The 25869-nt window shown below is 39.5% G+C and overlaps 1 protein-coding gene across 4 annotated transcripts in view; it reads left to right on the plus strand.

Moving 5' to 3' along the window:
• Positions 1–1678: 1678 nt before the first annotated feature.
• The window catches only part of KHDRBS3 (KH RNA binding domain containing, signal transduction associated 3), a 100533-nt gene continuing 76342 nt past the window's right edge, over positions 1679–25869 (plus strand). For 3 of the 4 annotated variants that reach the window (XR_014444037.1, XR_014444036.1, XM_083144888.1), the window contains exon 1: positions 1679–2026. Coding sequence is in view for 2 of the 4 variants with exons in the window: in XM_083144888.1 (XP_083001014.1) it covers positions 1828–2026 (199 nt within the window). In the remaining 2 variants the exon portion in view is untranslated. The remainder of the gene's footprint in view (positions 2027–25869) is intronic. The other variant, XM_083144889.1, reaches the window with a different exon arrangement.

Genomic DNA, 25869 nt, shown 5'->3' on the forward strand with positions numbered 1-25869 from the left:
TGACTTACTGTAGGAAAAGGATGTGTAGAGTTTGAGACACATAGTAATAGTGGGACACAAGGTGAACAGTGTTAGAGCACAATATAGCAAAGGTGTGGGTGGCACAGTATAATAAAGGAGGAGGAGCAGCAGGTTGTGCACATTGTTGTTGAAGTCTGGCTGTAGGCAAGGCATATTGCTGTGATGCATTTTTGGCACCCTTGATGTTGCAGTCATACACCTCTATATACTGTATCCTGTATTTCTCAGGCAGTTGTATATACATTGTTTATTGAGCCAAAGCGTGACAGAGAGTCAGAAGGTCCCAAACGTTCGGTATCAGTCAGTCAGAGTGGCAGGAGGAGCATAACATGATTGCACATTATGACATGATAGGTGGGAGATTGTTTTGAACACAGTTTGACAAAGAGGGAAGATATGGACGGTGTTGGGGTAAAACATGACAGAGGGGCAGGAGGTGCAATGCAACACCAGTGAAGTGGCACATAGTGTTAGGAGAAGTTGTGACAGTGGGGACGAAGGTGCATAGTTTTGGGCACAGTATGAAAGAGAGACAAGAAGAGGCGTTGCATGGTGCTGGAGCACAGTGTGAATGAATGGCAGGAGCCAGAGGGGCATAATGTCTAGCCAAAATGTAATATAGGTATACTGTAGGTGGCATACACTCAACAAGTGGTGTAGGTGGCACATAATATCACGGTACAATAAAACAAAATGACACAGTGCAGTCATGTTTAACACATTACTTTAGTGAAGCCAGGGGAGCATGCAGTCATAATGTGCATTGTATTAGGGCACAACAAAGCAGGGAAGCCTCAGAAGGTTCGTGGTTTTGTTGCACCTCATGCCAGTGGAGGACAATGTGCACAGCATTGCAGAAGAAATATACTAGACTCTATAGACCAGGAGGTGCATGGTGGTGAGGCACACTATGAAAGGAAGGCAGATTCAGGACATGAATGGTGTCTAGTTAATACAGTAGTATGACCAGAGTGCAGGAGTTGCCCGGTTCTGGAACAAACAACGGCCACACACTTGTAAGCTCAACAGATCAAGATGCACTAAGCTTTACAAAGTGAGACAGTGGAAAGAGATAAAGTACCATGCCACGGTTATATTTCAGACACAGCCTGTAGTTTGGCAGTCAGGAGCTAATTGGATGCTACTTTATCTATACCTACTTTACCTCTCTCCACTTTGTCACTTTTTGAAGCTTTGTATATCTCTCCCATAGGCAGATCACAGTCAGCACCATGGACAGCGGTGGCGTCTAGCCAGCACCATGGATAGCACGATGGACAGCGACTGCTAATACGCAGCACTATGGACAATCAGCACCATGGACAGTGGCTGCCTACATTCAGAACTATGGATAGTCAGCACCATGGACAGCGGCCGCCTTTTCAGCACGGTGGTCAGTCAGCACCATGGACAGCGGCCGCCTTTTCAGCACCGTGGTCAGTCAGCACCATGGACAGCGGCTGCCTATACTCAGAACTATGGACAGTCAGCATCACGGACAGCGGTCGCATCTCGTCAGTACCATGGTCAGCGGTCGGCGGAGGAACACACCCACCGTTTGAGTGACGGCTGCTCCGCCCAATGACCAAAGACTGTCCTGCTCTCTCCAGCACGGGGGGCGTGTGCCAGCGCGGATGGATCTCAGCCCTGGGGGAGGAGTCCGGCACAGTGCGGTTATAGAGCGGCGGCGGCGGTTGTGTTGACTTCAGTCCGCGGCAGCAGCAGCAGCAGTAGTGGATTCGGCTTCGTGTGGTTACTCTGTGGCTGTGCATCTGGCTCTGTGTCTCCGTACAGTAGTCCCCATATATGAGTGTCCGGCTCCCGGGCAGCGCACAGACAAGGATCGCTGTCACTTCCCCGGCTTCTCCCCTTACCCCTTGCACCGTTCCTGGACTGTATCACCTGCTCTGCTCGCACGGGATGGAGAAGTATCTCCCGCAGCTGCTGGCGGAGAAGGACGCGCTGGATCCCTCATTTACTCACGCTCTCAGGATGGTGACTGAAGGTGAGGGACGCAGGGGTGTCTGCTGCAGCGCACAGGGGGGGACACATCCCCTGTTAGAGCACCAAGGATGGGGTCTGGGGTGCATCCCTCCATACTGGGGGACTCTAACATGTGATTAATACAGAGACACTGAAATATACTGTGTGTGTGTGTGTGTGTGTGTGTGTGTGTGTGTGTGTGTGTGTATGCATGGACCAGGGGCACCTGCAACATAAATGCATGGAGTTCTCCAACATCTCCTCCAGATACCAAGGGCCACTCCAGTATGTATACAAATGGGATCTCCAACAACTCCACTGCAACATACAGTATACACATGGCATCTCCAACATCTCCAGAGACCAGGTGCCACTGCAACATACAGTATACACATGGTGTCTCCAACATCTCCAGACACCAGGGGCCACTACAACATACAGTATACACATGGGGACTCCAACAGCTACAGAGACCAAGTACCCTTTTAATATGTATTCCTGTATATATCTGGGGTCTCTAACAATTGCATAGACCAGAGGCCATCAGGACTTACTGTATAGACACGGGGGTCTCCAACATCTGCATGGCCCAAGGGCCACTGCAGCATATTATCGTGGGGTCACCAACAGGGGCAACATATACACATATGGTCTCAAACATGGAAGAAGGGCAACCACAAAATAAAGACATGGAGCCCACTTCATCAGGCATCTGCATACCATCATCATCTGACTCCTAAAACCAATACCCCATATCCCTGAGGTTCTTAGTTTGAAGGGGTATTAGTACATGGGCCAGGACTTCTGCAGGAAATATCCTATATGCTACTGGTACTGTACCTAGTACCAGTTTTTTACAAGCATGTGTCCCTAAAATCACAGTTTAGGAAGCATAATTTCCCATCCCCTGCAAGAGAGCACAGTACATCCTGTATTCCCAAGGTTACTGGGTTTGGGATATGGTGGCTCCCTATTAAAGCAAATACCTGTGCATGCTGGTTCTTGTAGTAGGTCCTATAATCTTGACCTGTAACAGAAGCTAAGCAACTTTGTGTTGTTTTCATAATTACATTTGTTACCTCCTGTATACATGTGTACAGTAGACATTAAGCTGTCAATATGGAATGTTTATTATACTTAAAAAAAAAAAAAAAAAGAATTGTACATTTTTAGGTACAGTACTCTCCGTGTGTATGTGTGTGTGTGTGTGTGTATATATATATATATATATATATATATATATATATATATATATATATATATATATATATATATATATATATATATATATATAATATACTGTATATGATGTGTGTGTGTGTGTGTGTATATTTATTTTATTTGATATGAGTGCAGAAGCCTTTTGTGTCTTTTGTGGAAGAGGCCAGGTGAATATTATATGAATGTCATAATTAGTTAAAAGGCATGTTATATTTCCCTTGACAATATTTCTAATCTGAAATCTGGGGGTGTGATATTCTGTTCACAACCTTATTGTGTGACATTGATGCACATAACGTGATGAAGATTTGTTCTAAACAAACCAAAACAAAACAGTTGTGATCCAGAGGGCTTGAATGTCGATGTCAGATCATTACATCATGTTTCTGTGTCATTTGCTGTGCGTAGAAGTCCTGTAGATGGCTGTAACTGATCTGTTCAGTCTTCAGCGTGTACTCCCCTGTTCGATGGGGAATATTTAATTTCTCATTAGTGTATCTCGAGGTGGAAGAGTAATCAGTGAACATCAGGTTTCATGGTTTTAATAGGGAAATGGTGTGAGTTAGCGCTGATAAATTAAACCAAGTGTTTTGGAGTGCATTTACAAGGACCAAGCTGCTGATACAATCATCAAATGCTTTCAAAGATTGACATATACATACCTGTACATGTGAATTAGTGATTTCATTTTTATTTCCATTGAAGGTGTTATTTTTTTATTTTTTGTTTATTTTTTCTGTACTGTCCAGATCTTTGTCTTTTTTTGCTCATACCGTCTGAGATGAAGGCTCCCAAAGCCTATGTAAATATGCCTCTATAAAATGCATACTGCATGCTCAGTGTGATGTCATTTAAAAGAAAATATACACATGCAAATGATCATTTTATTTAGGCCTGCCTTGATTGGAAACATGATGGATGAACGCAGTTACCAGTTTGGTGTTGAGCAGCCTTTCAGCAGATTATCACCTTGTCATTTTGTAAGCTCAATCTTATTAATATGGTCTGATTTTGATGGCTTAATTAACTGATCAATCCTTTATATTACTTGTAAGTAAACAGCAGCACACTGATATGGTGCTGTAAAATTGCCCTTGGAAGCCAGCATGGATGAGTGCCTTTCAGTTCCTAATGATATGCATATAGTTTAAGAATATTTGATATGAGCTGGTGTGATTTAACCTGGATGGCTTCTTCACACATTTTAATGAGTTCAGAATAATTCTCTGGGTGTATCTATAAATGGTTCAAGCAATAAGGTGATTTAGTTCTCAAAGTATACTCTAAACTTTAATTGATCTTTTTGCTGCCTACTAAACTTATATGCCCTACTTATTTATTTTTTTTGTTCTTAATTTTGTTTACTTAATAACCTTATTATATTTACTGGAGACATCACTAATAGTCATTAACAGGTTTCAATACACATTCTGAGAAACTTTGGTCTTTAAAATTCACTGCATGCCCCCCCAGACCTGCAAAAATGAGCTTCCCACTTCCCTGATATATTTAGCCCTCTTTCTCTTATCATTCGTAATGCTGTGCTTCCACCGTGACTGTTGACTGCATGTCAACAGTTAATATTGACTGTCACAATTTCAGTATTTCATTGCTATATTCATCTTTTTATTCTACAGTCTCTACTATGGCGATAACATTTTTCCAACAAATGTATATCTGATGCTACTAGTATTTGTAGATTGATTATAACCACACCGATGGAGCAATTATAGCTAATGAAATGGTTTGCCACTTGTCAGTTGAAAGAAATAACTCTATATATTGTTTTTCCGGCTGCATTTTGGGCAGTGTTCTTGGCAATTCACATCCTCTATATGAGATGCTTAGTCCTAGCTTCCAAATGTGCCATGTTGTATTTTCTTTCTGTCTGCCTCGGATCTCCCTTGACATCCTCATCAAGACCAGTTTATCACAAGTTTGGAAAGGCTAAATTGGAATTTGTTGCATAATTCACACAGCCTCGCTCTCTCCCCTGCACAGGGAATTGGGGTTTGCAGCCTTCTGATATTATTCTATAACACAAGAACTTGCTGTACTAAACACACTTGAAAATAAATACATTGATGCAAAGGGGAAGGGTATTTAGTTAGTCATTAGTAGATGAAAAGTACAGATAACATACATGTGTGTGCGCTGGATCATAATATCTCTATCTATCATTTCTAATATTTTGTACTTTTGTTACTTTTTCATCCATCATCTAGAACCATAGATTTTACAGCATTGCTATACAAACACCCTTGAATTTAAATAACTGGCGCTTCTTTTTCTTTCCACATGCATTTTGTGAATCCTTTCATGCATTTTGTAATCTTTGCTGTTTACTCTTTATCCCTCTGTTCTAATCTCAGATCTTGACTTTGGCAGAACTTATTTCAGAGAGAATAACAAATACACAGAGAACATGGTCACAGTGCTAACCCTTAGCAGTCAGTCTTCCCCACTCTGCTGCACAGCCCAAATACTCAGTCCCTGGAGATTTTCTATGCAATAATACAACACAATTGTACTTGAAATATTAAAACCATATCTATGAACAATACTTAAGACAAGATGGATGTTCAAGCTGTTTTTAGTTTTTTTTGCCATATGTAAATTTTTGCTTTTTTTGGACAATGCTTGTTGCAGTTGAAGCTGCATTTGCATTCTGTATTTCCATCATCCATACAGTTAGGCCCATACAATGCATTCTAATACAATAATAATTATCTTTTGCTTCTGAATTCCGTAAAGAAGTTTTTTTTAAAATTCAGTAAATCTATGTATGTTTGTAGTTTATTTTTGTTTTGTAACCATTAAGGAGAAGTAGAAGCATTTCTTGGCTGAAGAATGGTAGTAACATTTTAAATAATGGAATACTACAGTATGTCGAATATATCACACATTGGTGGTTATTTTGGTTCACTCTTTCTGACAAATTCCTTCTTAAATGGACAAAACCATGTGCAATGCAGGGGGGCAGATATAACATGTGCAGAGATAATTAGATTTGGGTGAGTTATTTTGTTTCTGTGCAGGGAAAATATGGACTGCTTTATTTTTACACTGCAATATAGATCTCACTTTGAAGTAAAACCCCACCCAAATCTAACTCTCTCTGCACATGTTACATCTGCCCCACTGCGCACCTGGTTTTGTCTATCTAAGAAGGAATTGGTCAGAAAGAGTGAACCAAAATAACCCCCTTTATTACAATGCTACCAGTAATTAGCAATAAAATATACCTACTTCTCTCCAAACATCAGATCAATTGCTGGCTAGAGATATTAGTTTCCAGCCTGACAGATTTTAGGTTCAATGTTTAGGTCTCTTTAATTCCATGGAAAACCTTTTACCGACTGCTTACTTAGAGCAGACATTATTTCTCTATAAAAATGTAGTAAAAAAAAGTTTCCGAGAGACAGTGGGAGTTATCATTTGCTGTGATTCCTGTAAATGAAACATTGGTGTCTGTAGTCTTCATGATACAGTACTTAATGCCGTTGTTACTAGTACCTTGACCAGCAAATGATACAAGATTGTGTTAGTCTTATCTAGTAATGATGAGAATTGTTATTAGTTGGGTGTATTTGTATTGAAATACTCCGGTATTTTTATTAAAAAAAAAAAAAAATCTGAATGTAAAATGTACCAAATAACGGTACAATCCTCCTGTCAGTTTTTAAAACCCATCCATTGTTAGATGCAATTGTTAAAGAATGGTGTGTTACTGTAGTCTCCAGATTACCTATTCTGCAGGGATACTTCATGTCTTACCCCAAGATGGCTGAATATATCTTATAAGCATGTGCAGAGGCCATCTTCTTCCAGCCTCTGTGAGGACTCTATGGAAGACAGAAGTCTCCTAGTTAGCTCCAAGAGACCTACGATTATCTGCAACCCCCAAGGTGTTCCTGAATCTCTGCACAGCTACCCATTTGCAAGTTACACTCACCAACTGGTGAGATTTATAAACCAACAGTCTGATAAATCTATGTTCAATCACCAGTGTGCATGTAACAGTGAGAACAGCTGTACCTGTGAATCCATCAATAAACCAACATCACTGGTTAAGTAACTGGGCTGTTCATAGTGTGAGTCATCCACTTTGGTGTGCCTATAGGACTCTGCACAATAAACCCTTCACAGGCATCATTTCCAACAATAGTGTGAATCCTATTTTAGTACCAGTTGTGGAATTTTGGTACAATGGCCCAATGAGTCTGTATTTCCACTTTAAACAAATAGACTTAAACACTCATTTCACTTTCTTACTACATGAACTGTATATACTGTATGTTCATCCAAAATCATATGACTTTTTGAACTGATAATATTCCCAACATTTTAGTCACAAAATATTTTGACATATAATCCATGTTCTGTGACTCATTTATAATGCATTTTCTGTTTCATTCCAACTCTCAAAACCTTTTCTGTATTAGAATGTTTTACACAGAGAGAGAGGGTGCAAATTACCTGGACAGTTGGTGGGCAGGCCAATATCACTGGCCAATGGTATACCAACAACCTCTTATTATGTAATGTAATGATTGCATAGTGCATTTGCACCCTCTCCCTCTGTGTAAACCATTTTATTCTCAGCAGATGGCACCTTTCATTACTGAGGGTGTGCAATTTAGAGCCACTGTTCCCTACTATGTATCTGTGTAGCAATACACACCTGAGGTTTGAGAATGCCTCATCTAGATTAGCACCCCTCCCCCCACCACCCTCTATGTTTTTAAGCAGGGAACCAGCATGGACTGCACTGAGACAGAGGCATAATTCCAAGTAAGTCCTATTTATTTGTACATAGTGTCAGGAAATTTGGGGTTGGCATCTGAACGTGGGGGCACCCGGGCTGCTCTGGCTGGACTGTCTCAGGGCATCACAACTTAAATACACAGTCACTCTTTACATCATGTTTGTTTATTATTTATGTATGCACTCTTTATTTCACATACTCTCTACCTCCAAACATATAGTAGGGACCTCCATACTTATAATTTTACCACTTTACTATCCCTATTCTCTATTGTGATGCCCTGGGGGGGGGGGTCCTTAGCTGGATCATAATTCGGGGTTCCCTGCGCCCCAGGTGGTGACCCCATAGTGTTAGGGACCTGCTCAACAAGAGGTGACCTGGACGGTTGGTGGGCAGGCCAATATCACTGGCCAATGATATACCAACAACCTCTTATTATATAATGTAATATAGCATAGTGCATTTGCACCCTCTCTCTCTGTGAAAACCATTTTATTCTCAGCAGATGGCACCTTTCATTACTGAGGGTGTGCAATTTAGAGCCAATGTTCCCCCTGTATTAGAATGTGTAAATAGTATTCATTATACTATAGAACTAGAGCACAGTACTCAATGTGTAAATAGTATTCATTATATTTTATACATTATATTCATTAGTCTAGAATTAATTTATTCACATAATTTTTTATAGAGCACCAGCATATGTTATTCCTGGATACACTTCTAGGGTAAAAAAAAACATGGTAATCATATTAATAAGTTTTTAAGACCATCAGGGGGAAATTTTACTAAAATGTGTATTCTACTTCACATGTGATGTTGCTATGAGCTACTTCTTATTTAGCACCCTCTAGGAGATAGTAGACAGGATCTGATTGGTTTCCCATAGCAAGATCACATTTGAAGTAGAATACACATCTTCCCCCTCAATCGCAAGCTTTCAAAAAAGTGCTAGTGCTGCTGAACCTCCAAAATGATAGTTCAACTTAATAGAACACATTTTTGAGTTAAAAATATTAGAGATATATCACAGCGCTGGAGTAAACGTCTAAAATATACTTGGAACTTTAAGATGGTTTCATGTAATTAGAGATATAATTTTTGGGGGGATTATTACATGAAACCGTCTTAAAGTTCCAAGCATATTTTAAACTACTAGTCCAGCGCTGTTATATATCTCTAATTTTTTGTCTCAAAAACAGTAATTATATTATTTTGCATATTAGCAGATACAATTTAGAGGGTCCGTCTGTACAGGGCAATCTGAGTTTAGTGCATGAGGTTATGTTTCACATGGGTATGGTACAAAAAGTTAAAATTCAGAATGTTGACATGGTCTCATTGTCAACATTTGAAAGGCAAGTTATATCAACATGTGACATGTTGAGATAATCATAATGAGGGCATTTAACATGTTGTGCATGTCAGGGCAGTACAGATGGTGTAATGGTTAGCATTACTGCCTCACAGCACTGAGGTCATGGGTTCTATCCCCACCATGTGTTATATATACGGGGCAGTACGGACGGTGTAATGGTTAGCATTACTGCCTCACAGCACTGAGGTCATGGGTTCTATCCCCACCATGTGTTATATATACGGGGCAGTACGGACGGTGTAATGGTTAGCATTACTGCATCACAGCACTGAGGTCATGGGTTCTATCCCCACCATGTGTTATATATACGGGGCAGTACGGACGGTGTAATGGTTAGCATTACTGCCTCACAGCACTGAGGTCATGGGTTCTATCCCCACCATGTGTTATATATACGGGGCAGTACGGATGGTGTAATGGTTAGCATTACTGCCTCACAGCACTGAGGTCATGGGTTCTATCCCCACCATGTGTTATATATACGGGGCAGTACGGATGGTGTAATGGTTAGCATTACTGCCTCACAGCACTGAGGTCATGGGTTCTATCCCCACCATGTGTTATATATACGGGGCAGTACGGATGGTGTAATGGTTAGCATTACTGCCTCACAGCACTGAGGTCATGGGTTCTATTCCCACCATGTGTCATATATACGGGGCAGTACGGACGGTGTAATGGTTAGCATTACTGCCTCACAGCGCTGAGGTCATGGGTTCTATTCCCACCATGTGTTATATATACGGGGTAGTACGGACGGTGTAATGGTTAGCATTACTGCCTCACAGCACTGAGGTCATGGGTTCTATCCCCACCATGTGTTATATATACGGGGCAGTACGGATATACGGGGCAGTACGGATGGTGTAATGGTTAGCATTACTGCCTCACAGCACTGAGGTCATGGGTTCTATCCCCACCATGTGTTATATATACGGGGCACTATGGATGGTGTATGGTTAGCATTACTGCCTCACAGCACTGGGGTCATGGGTTCGATTCCCACCATAGCTCTAACTGTGCAGAGTTTGTATATTATCCCTGTACTTGCGTGGGTTTCCTCCGGGTACTCCGGTTTCCTCCCATAATTCAAAAATATACTGGTAGGCTAATTGGCTCCCAACAAATGAACCCTATAATGTCTGTGTGTGTGCGTACATGTGGTAGGGAATATAGATTGTAAGCTCCACTGGGGCAGGGACTGATGTGACTGTTCAAATATTCTCTGTAAAGCGATGTGGAATATGTATGGGCTATGTAAGATACTGTTAATAAATACATAAATAAATGTTGATAGCATGTTCTGATGTACTGATGGCAGTATTTTTTATGGCTAACTCTAAAACTTCTTGAAACCTAACAGCAATTTAACTCATTAACCCAAAACCAGTCCTTGACACTGCCATGTACGTTTGACATTGTGACTGTCAGCATTTACAATGCCAACAGAATGACCATGTCAATGTTATGACCATGTTGACATTTTCACTGTTGACCCTTTCAGCAATTTGACATTATGACCAGTTTACATTCTGAATGTCAACAATTCAAGAGTCCTTATAACCACTACATACCATTCCACATAGTACACATTGGTTCAGCCAGACTGTTATGCTGGGTACACACCAGGACGACTAGGGCCCGATCCCATCAATCTAGATACAATTCCAACCGATTGGATGTATACTGTGTGGTGATTGGGCCCTTTTCTGTCCTGTTCTGATTCAATCGGATGCGCGGCCCCGCGGGTCGGTCGGTCGTTATTCAGATCCTACCTGCAGCAGGTAGGATCTGGAAACGATCATACACCCGGGTGCGGGCCGCCATCAGATCGGTACTGGTCACAGTGCACATCGGGAGCAGGTCATGCGATCTGCGTCACCGTGAGCGGGTCGGACGAGACACTGATGACCCGCTCACAATGTGCATCTTGAGCGGGTCGTCCTGGTGTGTACCCTACATTGCACAAATAGTTATTGATGGGCTATATTCTCCTGCAACAGCAATATTATTCTAGGATAAAAGGGATGTTTGAGTAAGAGAAAGTGAACATGTATAAACGTTATGTGGAATAGGATGTAACCAGGCATGGTTGCCGGTAATGTGTTTGGATGACAAAGTCAAGAGTTCCCTTTCTGTAACTGAGTTGATATACTGTATACAACAGGCAGTGTCAGATAATTGTTGTGTATGTTTGTAAAAGATGATTCTGGGGATGATTTAGCCAGACTGTAAAATCCTTGACCAACCCCAATAATAAATATTCCTTCTTTGGATACAATGAGCAACAACCTTGATCGTTAGGGTTCTTATGATTTATCACTCACATTCCCAGGATAAATAGACATACTGTATGATAAGGTAAAAGCGGTAATAGGAGACCAACCCTTGTAATACGCTCCTCCCTGCAGACTGTTACCCCACATAAAGGTATGCCTTACCAGTTGCTTTTTGCCCGATACACAGCATTACACAGTTATTTTTGGTGCTCATTGTCATTATATTTTCTTCTACATATGTTTTATTGGAATAATAGTGAAACCACTGGAATATTTTTTTAAAGAGTAAAGGAACCTTTTATATCTTAACACTTTAACATCGACTTTATCTCTTTGGCATACCTACAGCTGATATCATATCACACTTCTTAACACTCATTTACATCTAACCCAGCACAGAAAATACCCCATTATCTTTTCTTATAACTATGATAAGGAAAACTTTGTTGACTTAATTGTCTGTTTTGAATATCATTTTTTTTTAATGTTTCATCTCTAAGTCCCATAATGTCAACAAAAACATCAATAACTTCACTTTGCCAAGTAAACTCTTTTTAAAATTATATTAGTCATCAGAATTACTGTATATGGTACCTCATTTATGGGGGTCGTATTGTAGGCATTCATGTGATTTTTCATAAGTGACTAGGATCATTTTTTGTTTGCCCAGTTCGTCAAAGGGTTTAGTGTTTCCAAAATTGCCATGGCATCTGCTAATATTGCTGCAAAACAAGCAAAATGTATTTTGCAATTATTTTTCTACTATTGTCATCTTCAGATGGTAAATACCGTAGACCAAAATATCTGTCAAATATTTTTTAATAATAATATTTAAACAAAAGAAAGTCTTTTTAAACTGATGATTTTCTGATTTCAGTTGACCTGCAATTCCCAACCAAACTGATGAATTTACGCAACTATGGAAACTATTTCGGCAAAGTGGGAAGTCCATTCTTGCTGAATCCAGTTTTCATGGCCAGTAACGCTGAATATTGTTCAGCTAACTTTGATTTTTATTTGTTAAATGCAATTCAATTTTTGTCATAGCCGTGGTTAAAAAAAAAACAACTTTTATTAAGAAAGCTTATCATTAACATTAAACACTTTCTTTGATATCAACCGGACTGCTCTCAAACCCATGTTGAAACTACATGGAAGGAACTAGAGTCCCCCCTAGATTCTGACAGCCAGCAGTTTCCATGGAAACAATAGCTCATGTACACACATCTGACCAAAGATCCTCTGTAAATACCTCGAACTACCCATCCATTAAAAAAATATTGGGGGTGGCAATGTTTTATGTACTCGTATATCCCTTACTTGGGCCTATAATCTGTAATTGTCCACCCTCTTCTCTTTTGGTTGTACCTACATACATTATGTATTATGTCTGTACTTTTATTGAATGGGCTGTTTTACAGGATGAGGTTTACCATGGCAGCTCCATTGTAATATAATTGGAGCAGAGTAACTTGGTCTCTAGCCTTTATCCACCTTTTCTCTTCTGATACACGGTGCAGCCTTTCAACCAGTACACAAGCTGCTTCAGTCTGTATTACAGATGAGACACTGTTAATCCATTAAAGTACAGTTTGCTTATTTTCCACTAGCAGCTGATAAAAAAGGCTTACAAAACGTTTCTAAAAATGCTGCCATGGTTAAAACATGTTTCTATTGTATATACAGTTATATAAATGTTATGTTCACTTGAGTTATAGTGTCATATAAAAAAAAAACATTTCTATTGGTTTTACAGTATGTAGCTCTGCTCATTTTTGTTTGCTTCTTAAGCTTGGAAGCAGAATAAAAGAACAGGTCTTAAACGGCTAAATAGACTCTTGAAGCATTTAGAGTCTGTCTGTTTGGTAACCATATGTTTCTCTAATCCATATATAGGCTATTTAACTGGTATTAGTTTTGCTGTTGATGTAAAAGACAAACATAGGATTGGTTGGGAATGTTGTAGACCAGATTCAGGAAAACTAAAAACACTTCACCAATCATGTTAACAATTGTAACTAGAATTGTAGTGCACAAGTCCAATAATTAATTTTACAACCTTGTACAACACTTTTTTACTCATAGGTCAATATGCATTTTCTCCAAAGTGATAATTCTCCATCCAGACATCCAATTAGCTTTTATCCTTGGTGTTCTGTTGGAGAGTACTAAGGAGGGAGATTCAAGTAGTGAGTTTTCATTGACATGGAACAAACTGGGTTTCCTGGCTGAAAATAGAGGTTTTCCTCCTACTAACCAAACATTTGTGCATCTGTGTACCGTGCAGCCTCGTGCTTATATAAAATGCCCCATTCTGTAAATGCAGACTTCATAAAAAACAACTAAAATGTTATGAATGGTTGGAGAATACAAGCATATAGTAGAATGTGCATAGCCTTTATCCAATACAGTCTCAACTTCTTGCGTTGGCTAAATGAGATTTGTTGTATGAAAGAGAAATTTTATAGCTATTCAGATCGTAATTGGTTACCTTAAGGTGATATACAGTATATGGGTTATTCGAAGTGGGGAAGCTGGCATTCAGAATACCGAAACCAGCAACCCGATAAAATCCCAATGGGTCACATAACTTTATTTTTATATCCAGTCCCCAAACACCCCTCAAACCTCCCCCCTCCATTTACATATACATACAGTAGCTCATGTTCTTTGTTTTGAGGGTAATATCTCTATGCTAATGAATCTCAATATATACCTTTCCTCATGTGACCTCTCAACTGCTCTCCTTACTCATATCTCTGACTGTTTATATATTCCTAGTTGTCCCAGCTCTTTCTTAAACTCAATTGTCTAAGACTGAGTTGATCAACTTCCAAGCCTCCAATACCACCTCACCTCACAGAATCTCATTATCTATTGATGGCACTACTATTTCCCGCAGCCCCCAAGTGTGTTGTCTTAGAGTAATCCTTGACTATACCCTCTAATTCAAATCACACATTCAGCACCTTTCACATCTGCCATTTTCATCTTACAAATATTTACAGGATCTGACCCTTTCTTACCCAAGATTCTACGAAGACCCTAATCCACTCACTGGTCATCTCCAGACTAGACTACTGTAATCTTCTCCTATGTAATATCCCTGACAAATACCTCTCTCCATTCCAACCTATCCTCAATGCTGCAACCTGGCTCATCTTCCTCCCCAAATGTACTACGTCTACCTACCATCTCCTATATGCCCTTCACTGGCTCCCCTTCCCTTTTAGAATCATTCAAGCTTCTCACACTCACTTATACAGCCCTTATATTCATTTTGTACATCTACATGCTTTCTTTTCTCTGCTAATACACACTGCCAATCATGCCAACTAGTTACTACTTCCTACTCCTCCCTCCAAGATTTTTCATGTTCTGCTCCCTCCACCTCTCTACAACACTTTAAACAGGCTCTCATGACCCACTTCTTCACCAAACCCAGCCAACTCTTATCCTAACCCACTGATAAATGCTAACTTCTACCTATTCTGTGTCACCCTTCTGTCTGCTTCACCCCTTTAGAATGAAAAGGGGATGGGCAGACAATCTCTATACTCCACTTGATAGCAATGGAGTACTGCGTTTTTACACCTCTCATACCTATTTCAGTATCGTCTGCTGATGCAGATTGGTTTCTGTACTTGTCCTATACTGTCTTGAATTGTAAGTCACCAATTTCTTGTTTTACTTACTTGTTTTTGATCTCTGTAACTGGGCGCTGAGGATCTCTTGTGGCACTATAAAAATAAATTACAATAATAAAAAAGCCCATATTTATTATGAACACAGGTACTCATTTTGTTGTTTTTAATTAGAGAGCTGTTTTTATTATCTAAAAAAATGTATTTCTAATATTATAGTGTAAGTTCTATAACAAAAATAATGAAATACCTTTAGAAAGTAAAAAAAAAAGAATTGACCTACTAAACGAATGTTGATCCAAAGTCCGGATCTCATTTAAAGCTAATATGTTTTTCCTGGTGACTGAATTACCTGTTGGCTGTAGATACTTTTCATGTTACAACTTGTCATAAATTCTTTGCAATATTCTGTATTTTGAATTATTTTCATTTTACAGTATCACCACATTAGACATTAATGGAAGTTTATGAACACACCAGCCAAGATTGTTAAATAATTTATAGGTAAACTATTAGGAAATCAAACCATTCATGGTATTGTCTATGGAAATCTTAGTGCACCTCACACTTGTTCAGTAAACCTGACTATGTTTTATTTCTCTATTACTTGTACTTTAAAACACAGGACATATATTTAATAATTACAAATGAACATGTACAGTATAGATTCTTCTTACAGGTTGCAAACATGCATTATTTTATAAAATATGTATATCATTGCACTTAGTATTAGTACTGGAATGGTAAAAGTGCATTCTGATTGTGATGACTACGATATAACCAAGCAAATGGGGAGTCATTATATGTATATGTAAAATATGTATATAACACACACACACACACACACTATACGAACAAAACATTTCAGACACCTGACCAGATAATGGCATTGTGTTCGATTAACTATACTTTAATATGGGGTTGGTCCTTGTTTTGCAACTATAGAAGTTTTTGCTCTTCTTAGAAGGCTTGCCACAAGACTTTGTGGATATTTTTGTGGGAATGTGGGCCCATTCATTCTGTAGGGCATTTGTAAGGTCAGGCACTGGTGTTGATGAGAAGGCCTGGCTCACAATCTCGATTCCAGTTGATCCCAAAGGTGCTGGATGGGGTTGAGGTCAGGACTCAAACCATATCTTTAGAGTCCTTTGTGCATTGGGACATTGTCATGTTGGAATAGAAAAGGGCCTTCCCCAAACTGTTGCCACAAAAGTGGAAGCATACTGTAGCATTGTTCAAAATGTTGTGGTATTCTTTAACATTAAGATTGTCCTTCAATCGAGATAAGGGGCCTTGCTCAAACCCTAAAAAAACAGGAAAATACCATTATACCACCTCCATCAAATATCCCAGTTGGCAAAATTAACGTTCTCCTTGGATCCACCAAACCCAGACTCGCCCATCTGTCTGCCAAACAGATAAATGTGATCCATCATGCCACAGAACAGATTTCCACCACTACAGTCCAGTGTTGAAGTCCTTTACACCACTCCATTCGATGATTGACTGGACTTGGTTATGTGAGGCTTGCATGCAGCTGCTGGGCCATAGAAACCCATAACATTAAGCTCCTGCCACACAGTTTTGTGTTTATACTAATTCCAGTGGAATTTCTGAACTCTTCTGCTATTGAATCTTGACCTTTATTCTCCTTGCGCCTTAGCAGTAATTGACCCCTATCTGTGATGTAGGCCCTCATTCTGGTTTTCTCGCAAAGCAGCATTAGTTCGCTGCTTTGCGAGCCCCACAGCACCTCCCTCCATGTGGCCGGAAATGCCTGCGCACGCTACTCACTGATTTTCCCTGCAGCACTTGGGAATGGATGTTTTGCATAAACCTCCATTCGCAACCTTGCGTGGGTGCCGAAAATAATTTAATGGTCACCACTGTGAGGGCCTCTGAGACTATGCAAGTCTCCGAGGGGGCCCGCAGTGAAGACCTACACATGCGCATAAGCGATTATGCGCATGCACAGGCCGTCACCATCGGTCCCAGTTGCAAATTCGCAACAGCCCGATCAAACTAGAATCACACCCTAATGTGGTGTTTTGCTTTGATTGTTCCTAAATGTTTCCATTTTTTATAATGAAAAGTGGTGTGGTGTAAAGAACATTGACACTGCATTGACTTCAGCTGTTAAAGTGAGGACCTCCCTTATTACAGATGTACAGTAGCTGCACCCATCATTGCTGCACCAATTGCTGTGTACGACAGCTGTAACAATTCCCGTCGCCACGCTCATGTGTCAGATTTACACACACAGCCCATAGGAAAGTATTGATTGGCAATAACATGGGGGGTTATTCTAGTTCATTCTTTCTGACAAAATCCTTCTTAGATGGACAAAACCATGTGCACTGCGGGTGGGGCAGATGTAACTTGTGCAGAGAGAATTAGATTTGGGTGGGGTTTTTCTTCAAAGTGAGATCTATATTGCAGTGTAAAAATAAAGCAGTCAGTATTTTCCCTGCACAGAAACAAAATAACTCACCCAAATCTAATTCTATCTGCACATGTTACATCTGCCCCCCTGCAGTGCACATGGTTTGTCCATCTAAGAAGGATTTTGTCAGAAAGAATGAACTAGAATAAACCCCATGGTGAAGTGACAAACGAGCATTAGCAGCCATATTGCATCAATGGCGCGAGTGGCCCCATCTGTGTCCTTTTTCACTTCCATGTACTTTTGTAGGAACTGCGCATGGAATAAACCAAGTTGCCACAGCCTTATGTGTCGGCACGATAGATGTGGTGGAATAAGTAAAGTAACGCAACTTTTTAAAAATGAATTTATGTTTTTCCTTGTTTTGACCAAAATCGGCTAGTTTTGATGTCCCCTCAGATCCGATGCGCGGTCCCGTGCGCATCGGATCTGCGTCGGGTGGTCGGACCTGCTGCACGTCCGACCACCCGACTTGGGACCTAGTGGGGCGGTGTGGCGGTGGAGGGAGCAGGGGGGGCTGGGGACGCTGCGGGGGACACAGGCGGCATAGTGCCGGGCAGGGGGAGCCGGGAGCCGCAGCGTCCCCAGCCCCCCCTGCTCCCACCAGCAGCCCTGCTCTGTAGCCCCCCCCCCCCCCTCCCCAGGTTTTTTACATGTGATGAATCTAGACGATTTATCACATGTAAAAAATGGCACATCAAGTGCCAATCTAATCAAGCTCCCCCGGGGAGCAGCCGGGGAAGCTCAGGGGGAAGTCGGGGGCGACTTGTCCTAAGGAAAAGTCGCCCTAGTGTATGGGGGCCTTAAGTGCTCACTGAAGACAGTAACTTATACTGTACTGTATGTGTCAACACCAATTTCTTTATTTGGCCACAGTCTAAATAGCAGATTTGGTAGTTGTACAGTTATTATTATAAATTAATCTGGAAAGAATAAATTATAAATGGTATGTAGTGTTCATTCTAGTACCTGCTATCTTTGAAATCCCATGCAGTTCCTCTTCCCTGCCTGGGGTGTCACTGTCTGCTGGGGTGCTTCTAGCACAGTGTAGTCTGTATATCAGCACTGATATGCAAACCAGACCTGTGTTGAAACACCACAGCAGACAGTGACACCCCAGGCAGGGAACAGAAACTGCATGGGTTTTCAAAGGTAGCAGGTGCTCGAATAAACACTAGTATGGCTGTTCTTTTACATCATAAATGGTAATAATTAATGTAGTAATTAATGAAATTATATATTTTTTAGTACTTTCAATGTGGCTCTTCATTTATTGTTAACCTTTACTTTATAAATATAAAATATTCAAATAAGACCAGCAAGTGGTTGAGTTTGCATGACTTCATTTTTTTATCCAGGCTGCTAATTAACTTTAGTGTCACTTCAGATACTTGTGATATGTTAATGAAGGGCAATTGGTAATCCTTTCTTTCTTTATTTGTTTTTTTTTTCTTTGTAAACTTGACCCTGCTATCTATCCTACATATCTCATGATGTACATGCCCCATTAGGTGTTAATGCTAATCTCCCTTATGTGCATTTGTGGTTTAGACAAGTAGCATTACTGTATATTGGTTATTGCAGAGAATTTTGCTGTATGTTCCTATGCGGCTAGTGTGCACAGCGGTATGCATGATCAAGTATAAGAAGCACTAGAGAAGTCAAAAGCTGCTTCTCGTTTTCAAGAGATCTGACATTGCAATCATTCCTTTATAATTGTCTTGGCAGGAAGCGAGAACACTTTACATAAAATGAATGTCACTGCAAATCTTAAGATGTTTCATTAACAAGATGCTCAAGATTTTAACAGAATTTAGTAAATCATTGCATTAAGATGATAAGTGTTGTATGAAGCCACCAAAATTCTGTGCACGAGAAGTTGGACAAAATAAAACAATTTCCGTAAAATTTGTTTTCAGTCAGCCTGCATGTAACAACTTCCTTAAATTGCTGGATCGAAGCTCCAATATTCCCTCTGCTTCCGGACATTTCATATTCCTGTTGGACCAAACACAACATCAGAGATCGAAGAATGGAGTTGTGATTAAACAATGGAATATCGTGTTTTGTTAGGGTTTTTTTTAATATAGCATATTTTGATGTATTTTTTTTGCATCTTTTTGATTTGCTTTCCATATTTTTGTTTCAGTACATTTCACTTTTTTTCTTCTTTTCTTCCAAAAAGAAAGATGGAAGCTAAAACTAAGATGAGTCACTTTGGCCTTTCAATCAAATGTTCCAGAAGACCCTTTTATGATGACTTGAATGTAGGCCATACAATATATCACTGAAACCTGCACTGGTGGTGTACCTTGAGGACCGTGGTTGGGAATGCCTGACTTATACTGTACTGTATGGGCCAACACCAAGATCCCTTTGTGACCACAGTCTAAATAGGAGATTTGGTAGTTGTACAGATATTATTATATGAAGACTTGAATGTAGGCCATACAACTAGACCAAGCAGCAGCTTCTGCTGACAGCACCAATACCTCAACAAACAGACAGCAGGCTACAACTGTGGGGTGAATTAACTGTCAGAGTAGGATCACCTATTTTCTATTGCTTATTGGCACCTCTGATAAAAGGGCTTTTTTCCTTCAATATAATCCAAAGACTTTTGGCAGAATTCATGGGCATCGCTTTTTTGCACATTTAAAGAATCTATTTTGACAGATGTGCCTTTCCCCGTATTTGATCTGCAGGTATGACTGTGTTGGACTACCAGTTTAATGTCAATGGAAGATAGTAATATCACTGCAGGAATGGCTGTGGTCACGGTAGATTACTAAATGACTGATGTGGCATGTTTTAGATTTTCAGAGGGATAGGTGCAAATTTATCATCAGGCCGCTGATCAGCTGAGCATTTATTGAATGCCATCTGGCACCTTATTTTCATGCTACCATTTTTTCATGCTACCTTATTTTCAGGCTGCCATATATTTCTGATCAAACTCTCTTCTACCACCTGGGTCATTTATTGACAAACTTGATACACTGATACTACTGTATTTCTTGCATTTATGGAACTGATACGCTAAGCAAATAAACATGAGGATCAGGGCAGCACCTTTATATACAGGGTTATATAACACACTAACTCATAATCTAATTCTGTACAATTTTGTAAAACACCCACCAAAATAATGATAATGAGTTAGTGTGTTATATCATTTTTTAGAGATATAAAAATGATAATACAGTATGTTTCTTACATTTTAAACCATTAAATATTTCAGATTTCTTTTTTTGTAGCTTGTATTTTCAATTAGCTTTTTTGTGGGAATTTAGAAATCATCATAAAACATTAGTTGATTAATTCAGGGTGGAGTTTTTTTAGGCTTTTTGCACTATTCTGACTATTTTTCAAGGCTGGTGTTTTTTTTTTTTTTTATTGATTTGATGCAAGTTGTCATGCAGACTTTTAAGAATGCAATTCAGGAAATTTGGGAACACCAGGCAAAGTCTGGAAGTGATTGTGACTGGCAGTTTAACAAAACTTTCATGTCAGCAAGTGTTTAATTTTTTTTTTTTGTGAACTCTCCTAATGGTATTTTAAAACCAAAATATGTGGAGTTTGCCCCAGATGCCGACAACAGCTACTGTAGATACAATGCACAATGTTATTACATGCACTATGACAAGCGGAGATATTTTTTTTATTAAAGTTGGCACTATTGAAATGAATTATCAAGTGCTTAATCGGTTTTCATATTTTTCCTTGTATGTTTATTCTCGAGATGACTTTGGTAATCTAATTGCAATCTTTTCATGTAATACATTGCTATCTTTTAAGGAACAAAAATATTTCAACTTTTGACAATTTTCCTTAGGAGTTGCAATTAATTTTTCAGAGTGTGTGTGTGTGTGTGTGTGTATGTATGTGTATATATATATATATATATATATATATATATATATATATATATATATATATATATATATATATATATATATATATGTGTGTATGTATGTATGAATATATATATATATATATATATATATATATATATATATATATATATATATATATATATATATATATATATATATATATATATATATATACTGGTGGGTCCCGCAGGCGAGCAAGACAACGTCATGGCACTCCAGTATTTTATCAAACTTGTTCAAAATTTATTGTGCAACGGTTTGAGGCTTAAAGCCTCTTTATCCAGCAACACATACTATCTATCTATCTATATATATATATATATATATATATATATATATATATATATATACACAGATGGGGCATAGCTCATCTTTGCAGGGGATGGCAACGCCAGCCGCCATCGCCCGCCAGCCGCCATCTGTATAGCGAGAAGGGGACGCGCGTGCACGAGAGGCGTGCGCATCCCGCTTCCCCCGGGTCACCGCCGCCTGCCCGCACCCCCCCCTAACCCTGTCCGTCTCCCTGAAGCGGAGACGGACAGGGTTCCCGTCGCCCCGCCGACGGAGATTGAGACGCGCGTGAGACGCACGTGCGTCTCAGTCAGATGGCGAGCCGGGCTGCTGGCGGATCGCCAGCGGTGACGTTCTGGCGATTCGCCAGCAAGGAAGAGCCCTGCCCCATCTGTATGTGTATGTATATGTGTATATATATATATATAAGCTGGACACACATTAGTTGACACTGCAAACAATATCAGTGTCCTTCATGATTTCCCTTGACATAGTGCATACATACTGAGCAATTTCACATAAGATATCCTCAGTGGCCACATCAAGGTGTATAGCTATCATTGACAATATCTTCAGATTGAGCTGCATGTACAGTTGGCAGATGGCATAAGACAATACAAAAGACCCACAGGAGCGAGCATCATTAATGATCTAGTGCAAACTGGAGTAAAACCAGCCAAAACATGAAGGTGGTGATGACTGGTACAGTAGTTTGAAAAAAAACTTTAGTGTCGGACAGTTTTTAAAATAAATTTTTTTATAAACTTTGCTAATGGAAGTTTCTGTAAATTTTATGATTTTTGTATCCTAATGTACATATTTCATGGTCTACTCAGTTGGAATGAAAAATCATATTCCTGCATCCTATTTGTTTTCTTACAAATGTATGTTTTCCTAATGTTATAGTTTTTTCTAGTATTGTGTTATGAATTTGTTTTGGCCAAGTACCTGAACTGGTTGAATTATTTTCTAGATTTCTTGATTGGCTAATTTTGTTAAGGAAAAATCTAGTGGAATTTTCTTTTCGATATAATGAAAAAAATATATAAATCTGCTGGGTAGATACCTACTCACACAATACCAAAATAGGTTAACTGAAAAATAAAAAAAATGTCCCTCCCTGTCCCTTGCTGAACAGCGAGGGACAGATCATGCTGAACACGCCTGTTCTTTCATGATGGACTAAAGGATGTGGAATTGTAGGTAATTTTGGGGAGTACAGAGGAATAGATATGAGTTCCTACACAAGAATTTATTACTCATGAAATCTGTTTCCTTGCACTTATTTTCGTGTGAGTTGTAATTGAATGTACTGTACACTAGAATTTTTTTTCTTCATACTGCATTTCATGGCTGCCATATCCTTACAATTGTACCACTAGAATCTAATTTTCTATATCTGCTGGATCATTTATTTTTAATTCTTAACATTACTCTGACAATGACCAACTCCATCATCATCATCATGATCAATGTTTTTTTTTATCATCACGATAAATGGATTTTGTTTGATTTATATGTTCACCCTCCTTTTCCAATGCAAAATTATGTGTTCTCATTTTAAAATTATAAATTATGCTAATGTTGACATGATAACTGTTTACAAACTTGGTTGACTCGTAAGTACAGTAACAGTAGCTTACAAATGATTCTAATTTGGCCTTGGCTTGGATAATATGTATTTCCCATGAAGTTGTTCAAGGTTTTCAAGCTTAGTCATTAGGAAATGAGAAGATCACATAGGAGAAGAACATTTCTGGCACAATTTAATATCAAATTGAGAATAGTCAAAGGCATTGCTACTCTACATCTGATATATTTGTGTCAATGTTAGGGCAGTACGGATGGTGTAATGGTTAGCATTACCGCCTCACAGCACTGAGGTCATGGGTTCTATTCCCACCATGTGTTATATATACGGGGCAGTACGGATGGTGTAATGGTTAGCATTACTGCCTCACAGCACTGAGGTCATGGGTTCAATTCCTGCCATGGCCCTAACTGTGCAGAGTTTCTATATTCTACCCGTGCTTGCGTTGGTTTCTTCCGGGTACTCCGGTTTCCTCCCACATTCCAAATATATACTTGTAGGTTAATTGGTTTTTAACAAAATTAATCCTAGATGAATGTGTATGTGTACATGTGGTAGGGAATATAGATTGCAAGCTCCATTGGAGGCAGGGACCGATGTGACTGTTCAAAAATACAGTATTGTCTTTAAACCACTGCGCAATATTTCTGCGCTATATAAATAGCTGTTAATTAATAAATACAAGTGAGCAGGAATGTTTTGTAGTAGGATTAAACACATAAGGGAAGATGAGGCATTGGCTTTAGTTGCAATTCAAGTCATTGCATGTGATTTGATGTCCAAATGAAGTTATATTTCTGAGCTCCAATTTATGTACAATTGGCAGCCATGACATTGTCTGAAATTGTGCTACTACCGTACTCTAATCTTACATTAACCTGTAATAAGTTACTTTCCCCTTCCATCCATGGCAGCCATAACATGGTCAAAAGGCCCAAAATAAGCAAACTGTGGACATGAATATGGTCGTAACATAAAAATGTTTACAATAGGTTTTTTTTTTTTGGGGGGGGGGGGGGTGTTTCATTAACTTTAACATTTTCATGCTTTACCTTCCACGTGGACTTGTGCTTGGTAATGATAAAATGTGCCGAGCACCGTTCTAGTGAAATGTCCATACTGGACATGACTGTATATACACATGGAAGGAGTCCTTATACAGGTACTTGGTGGTGCTACAGCTCCTTTGAAACAATCTGTATTGATGATGCTCAGCATACAGCAGATCTTTGCTGAGTAAATAAAGCCACACACTTAAAAAAAAAATACAGTTGCTTTTAAGCATCATTACTCACTAGTTGCCTCACAGCTTGACTCAGGTTTGCTCAGAAGGGGCAGATTTCAGCCCAGTTCTGATTTATATTTGCACATGTGCAGAACCCCTGTACAAATGCCTTTGGTGAGCATAACACTCGCCTAGGTGTTTGCATGGATAGTGGAGGTGGGCAGGCAGGAGGCGGAATCAGGGAAATGCCCAGCGCTTGACTGTTTGTGATGTTATAACAGAAATTCCACAGTGTAGGGGGGTATGGATCATTGGATAGACAACAACTAGGTTGATAAGCATTAGGTCGACACCACTAGGTCAACATGCATTAAGGTCGACATGACTGAAGGTCAACATGCAGGATGGTGAACATGACTGAAGGTCAACAGGGTTGTTAGGTCGACAGTCAAAAGGTTGACATTGGGTTTTATTGTCCTGAATGACGACACAGTCAACATAGACACTGAAATGTAGCACCGCGTCCCCTCAAATGGCATGCTGCGCTGGCCATGCTTCAGGCATGGTGCCTTATTACGCTCGGCACACTATTTTATTCTGCCAACACTAACTAGTGGATGAATATCACCTGTCGGCAAATGTTGGCTTAAAAAAAAAGTGAAGATCCCCATGTCGACCTTTTGACTGTTGACCTAATGCTTGTCGACCTAATACTTGTAGATCTAGTGACCGTATCCCTCTTCTATAATACACAGAAATTGTCTATTCAGGATTCATCTTAATTCCCTAGGGAAATTGAGCTTACAAAACTAAGCATGTGTGGTGGAAGGAGATCTAATGAGTTTTGCATAGGACTGTAAAATTTCCTTGTACAGCTCCTCTTTCATTTAAAAAAATATATATATTTATTTTACTGTATACTGTAGATGTTCCCAAATTATGACTTAGTCATTGGTGTATTCATGAGTACTGTGTTTTTGCTATCAGAGGTTTTGGATGAAAGAACATTTATTTAAAGAGTCATTGTTGAGCAACTAATCTACAAAAGTACTCTATATACACGTTGGATTTAGTTATAAACATCATTTTATATAATGTGTTTGAAACCATAAACTTTTAGGGCAGCATT

The sequence above is a fragment of the Crinia signifera genome, chromosome 5, assembly GCF_055691185.1.
Source record: "Crinia signifera chromosome 5, ASM5569118v1, whole genome shotgun sequence".
NCBI classification, from domain to species: Eukaryota; Metazoa; Chordata; class Amphibia; order Anura; family Myobatrachidae; genus Crinia; species Crinia signifera.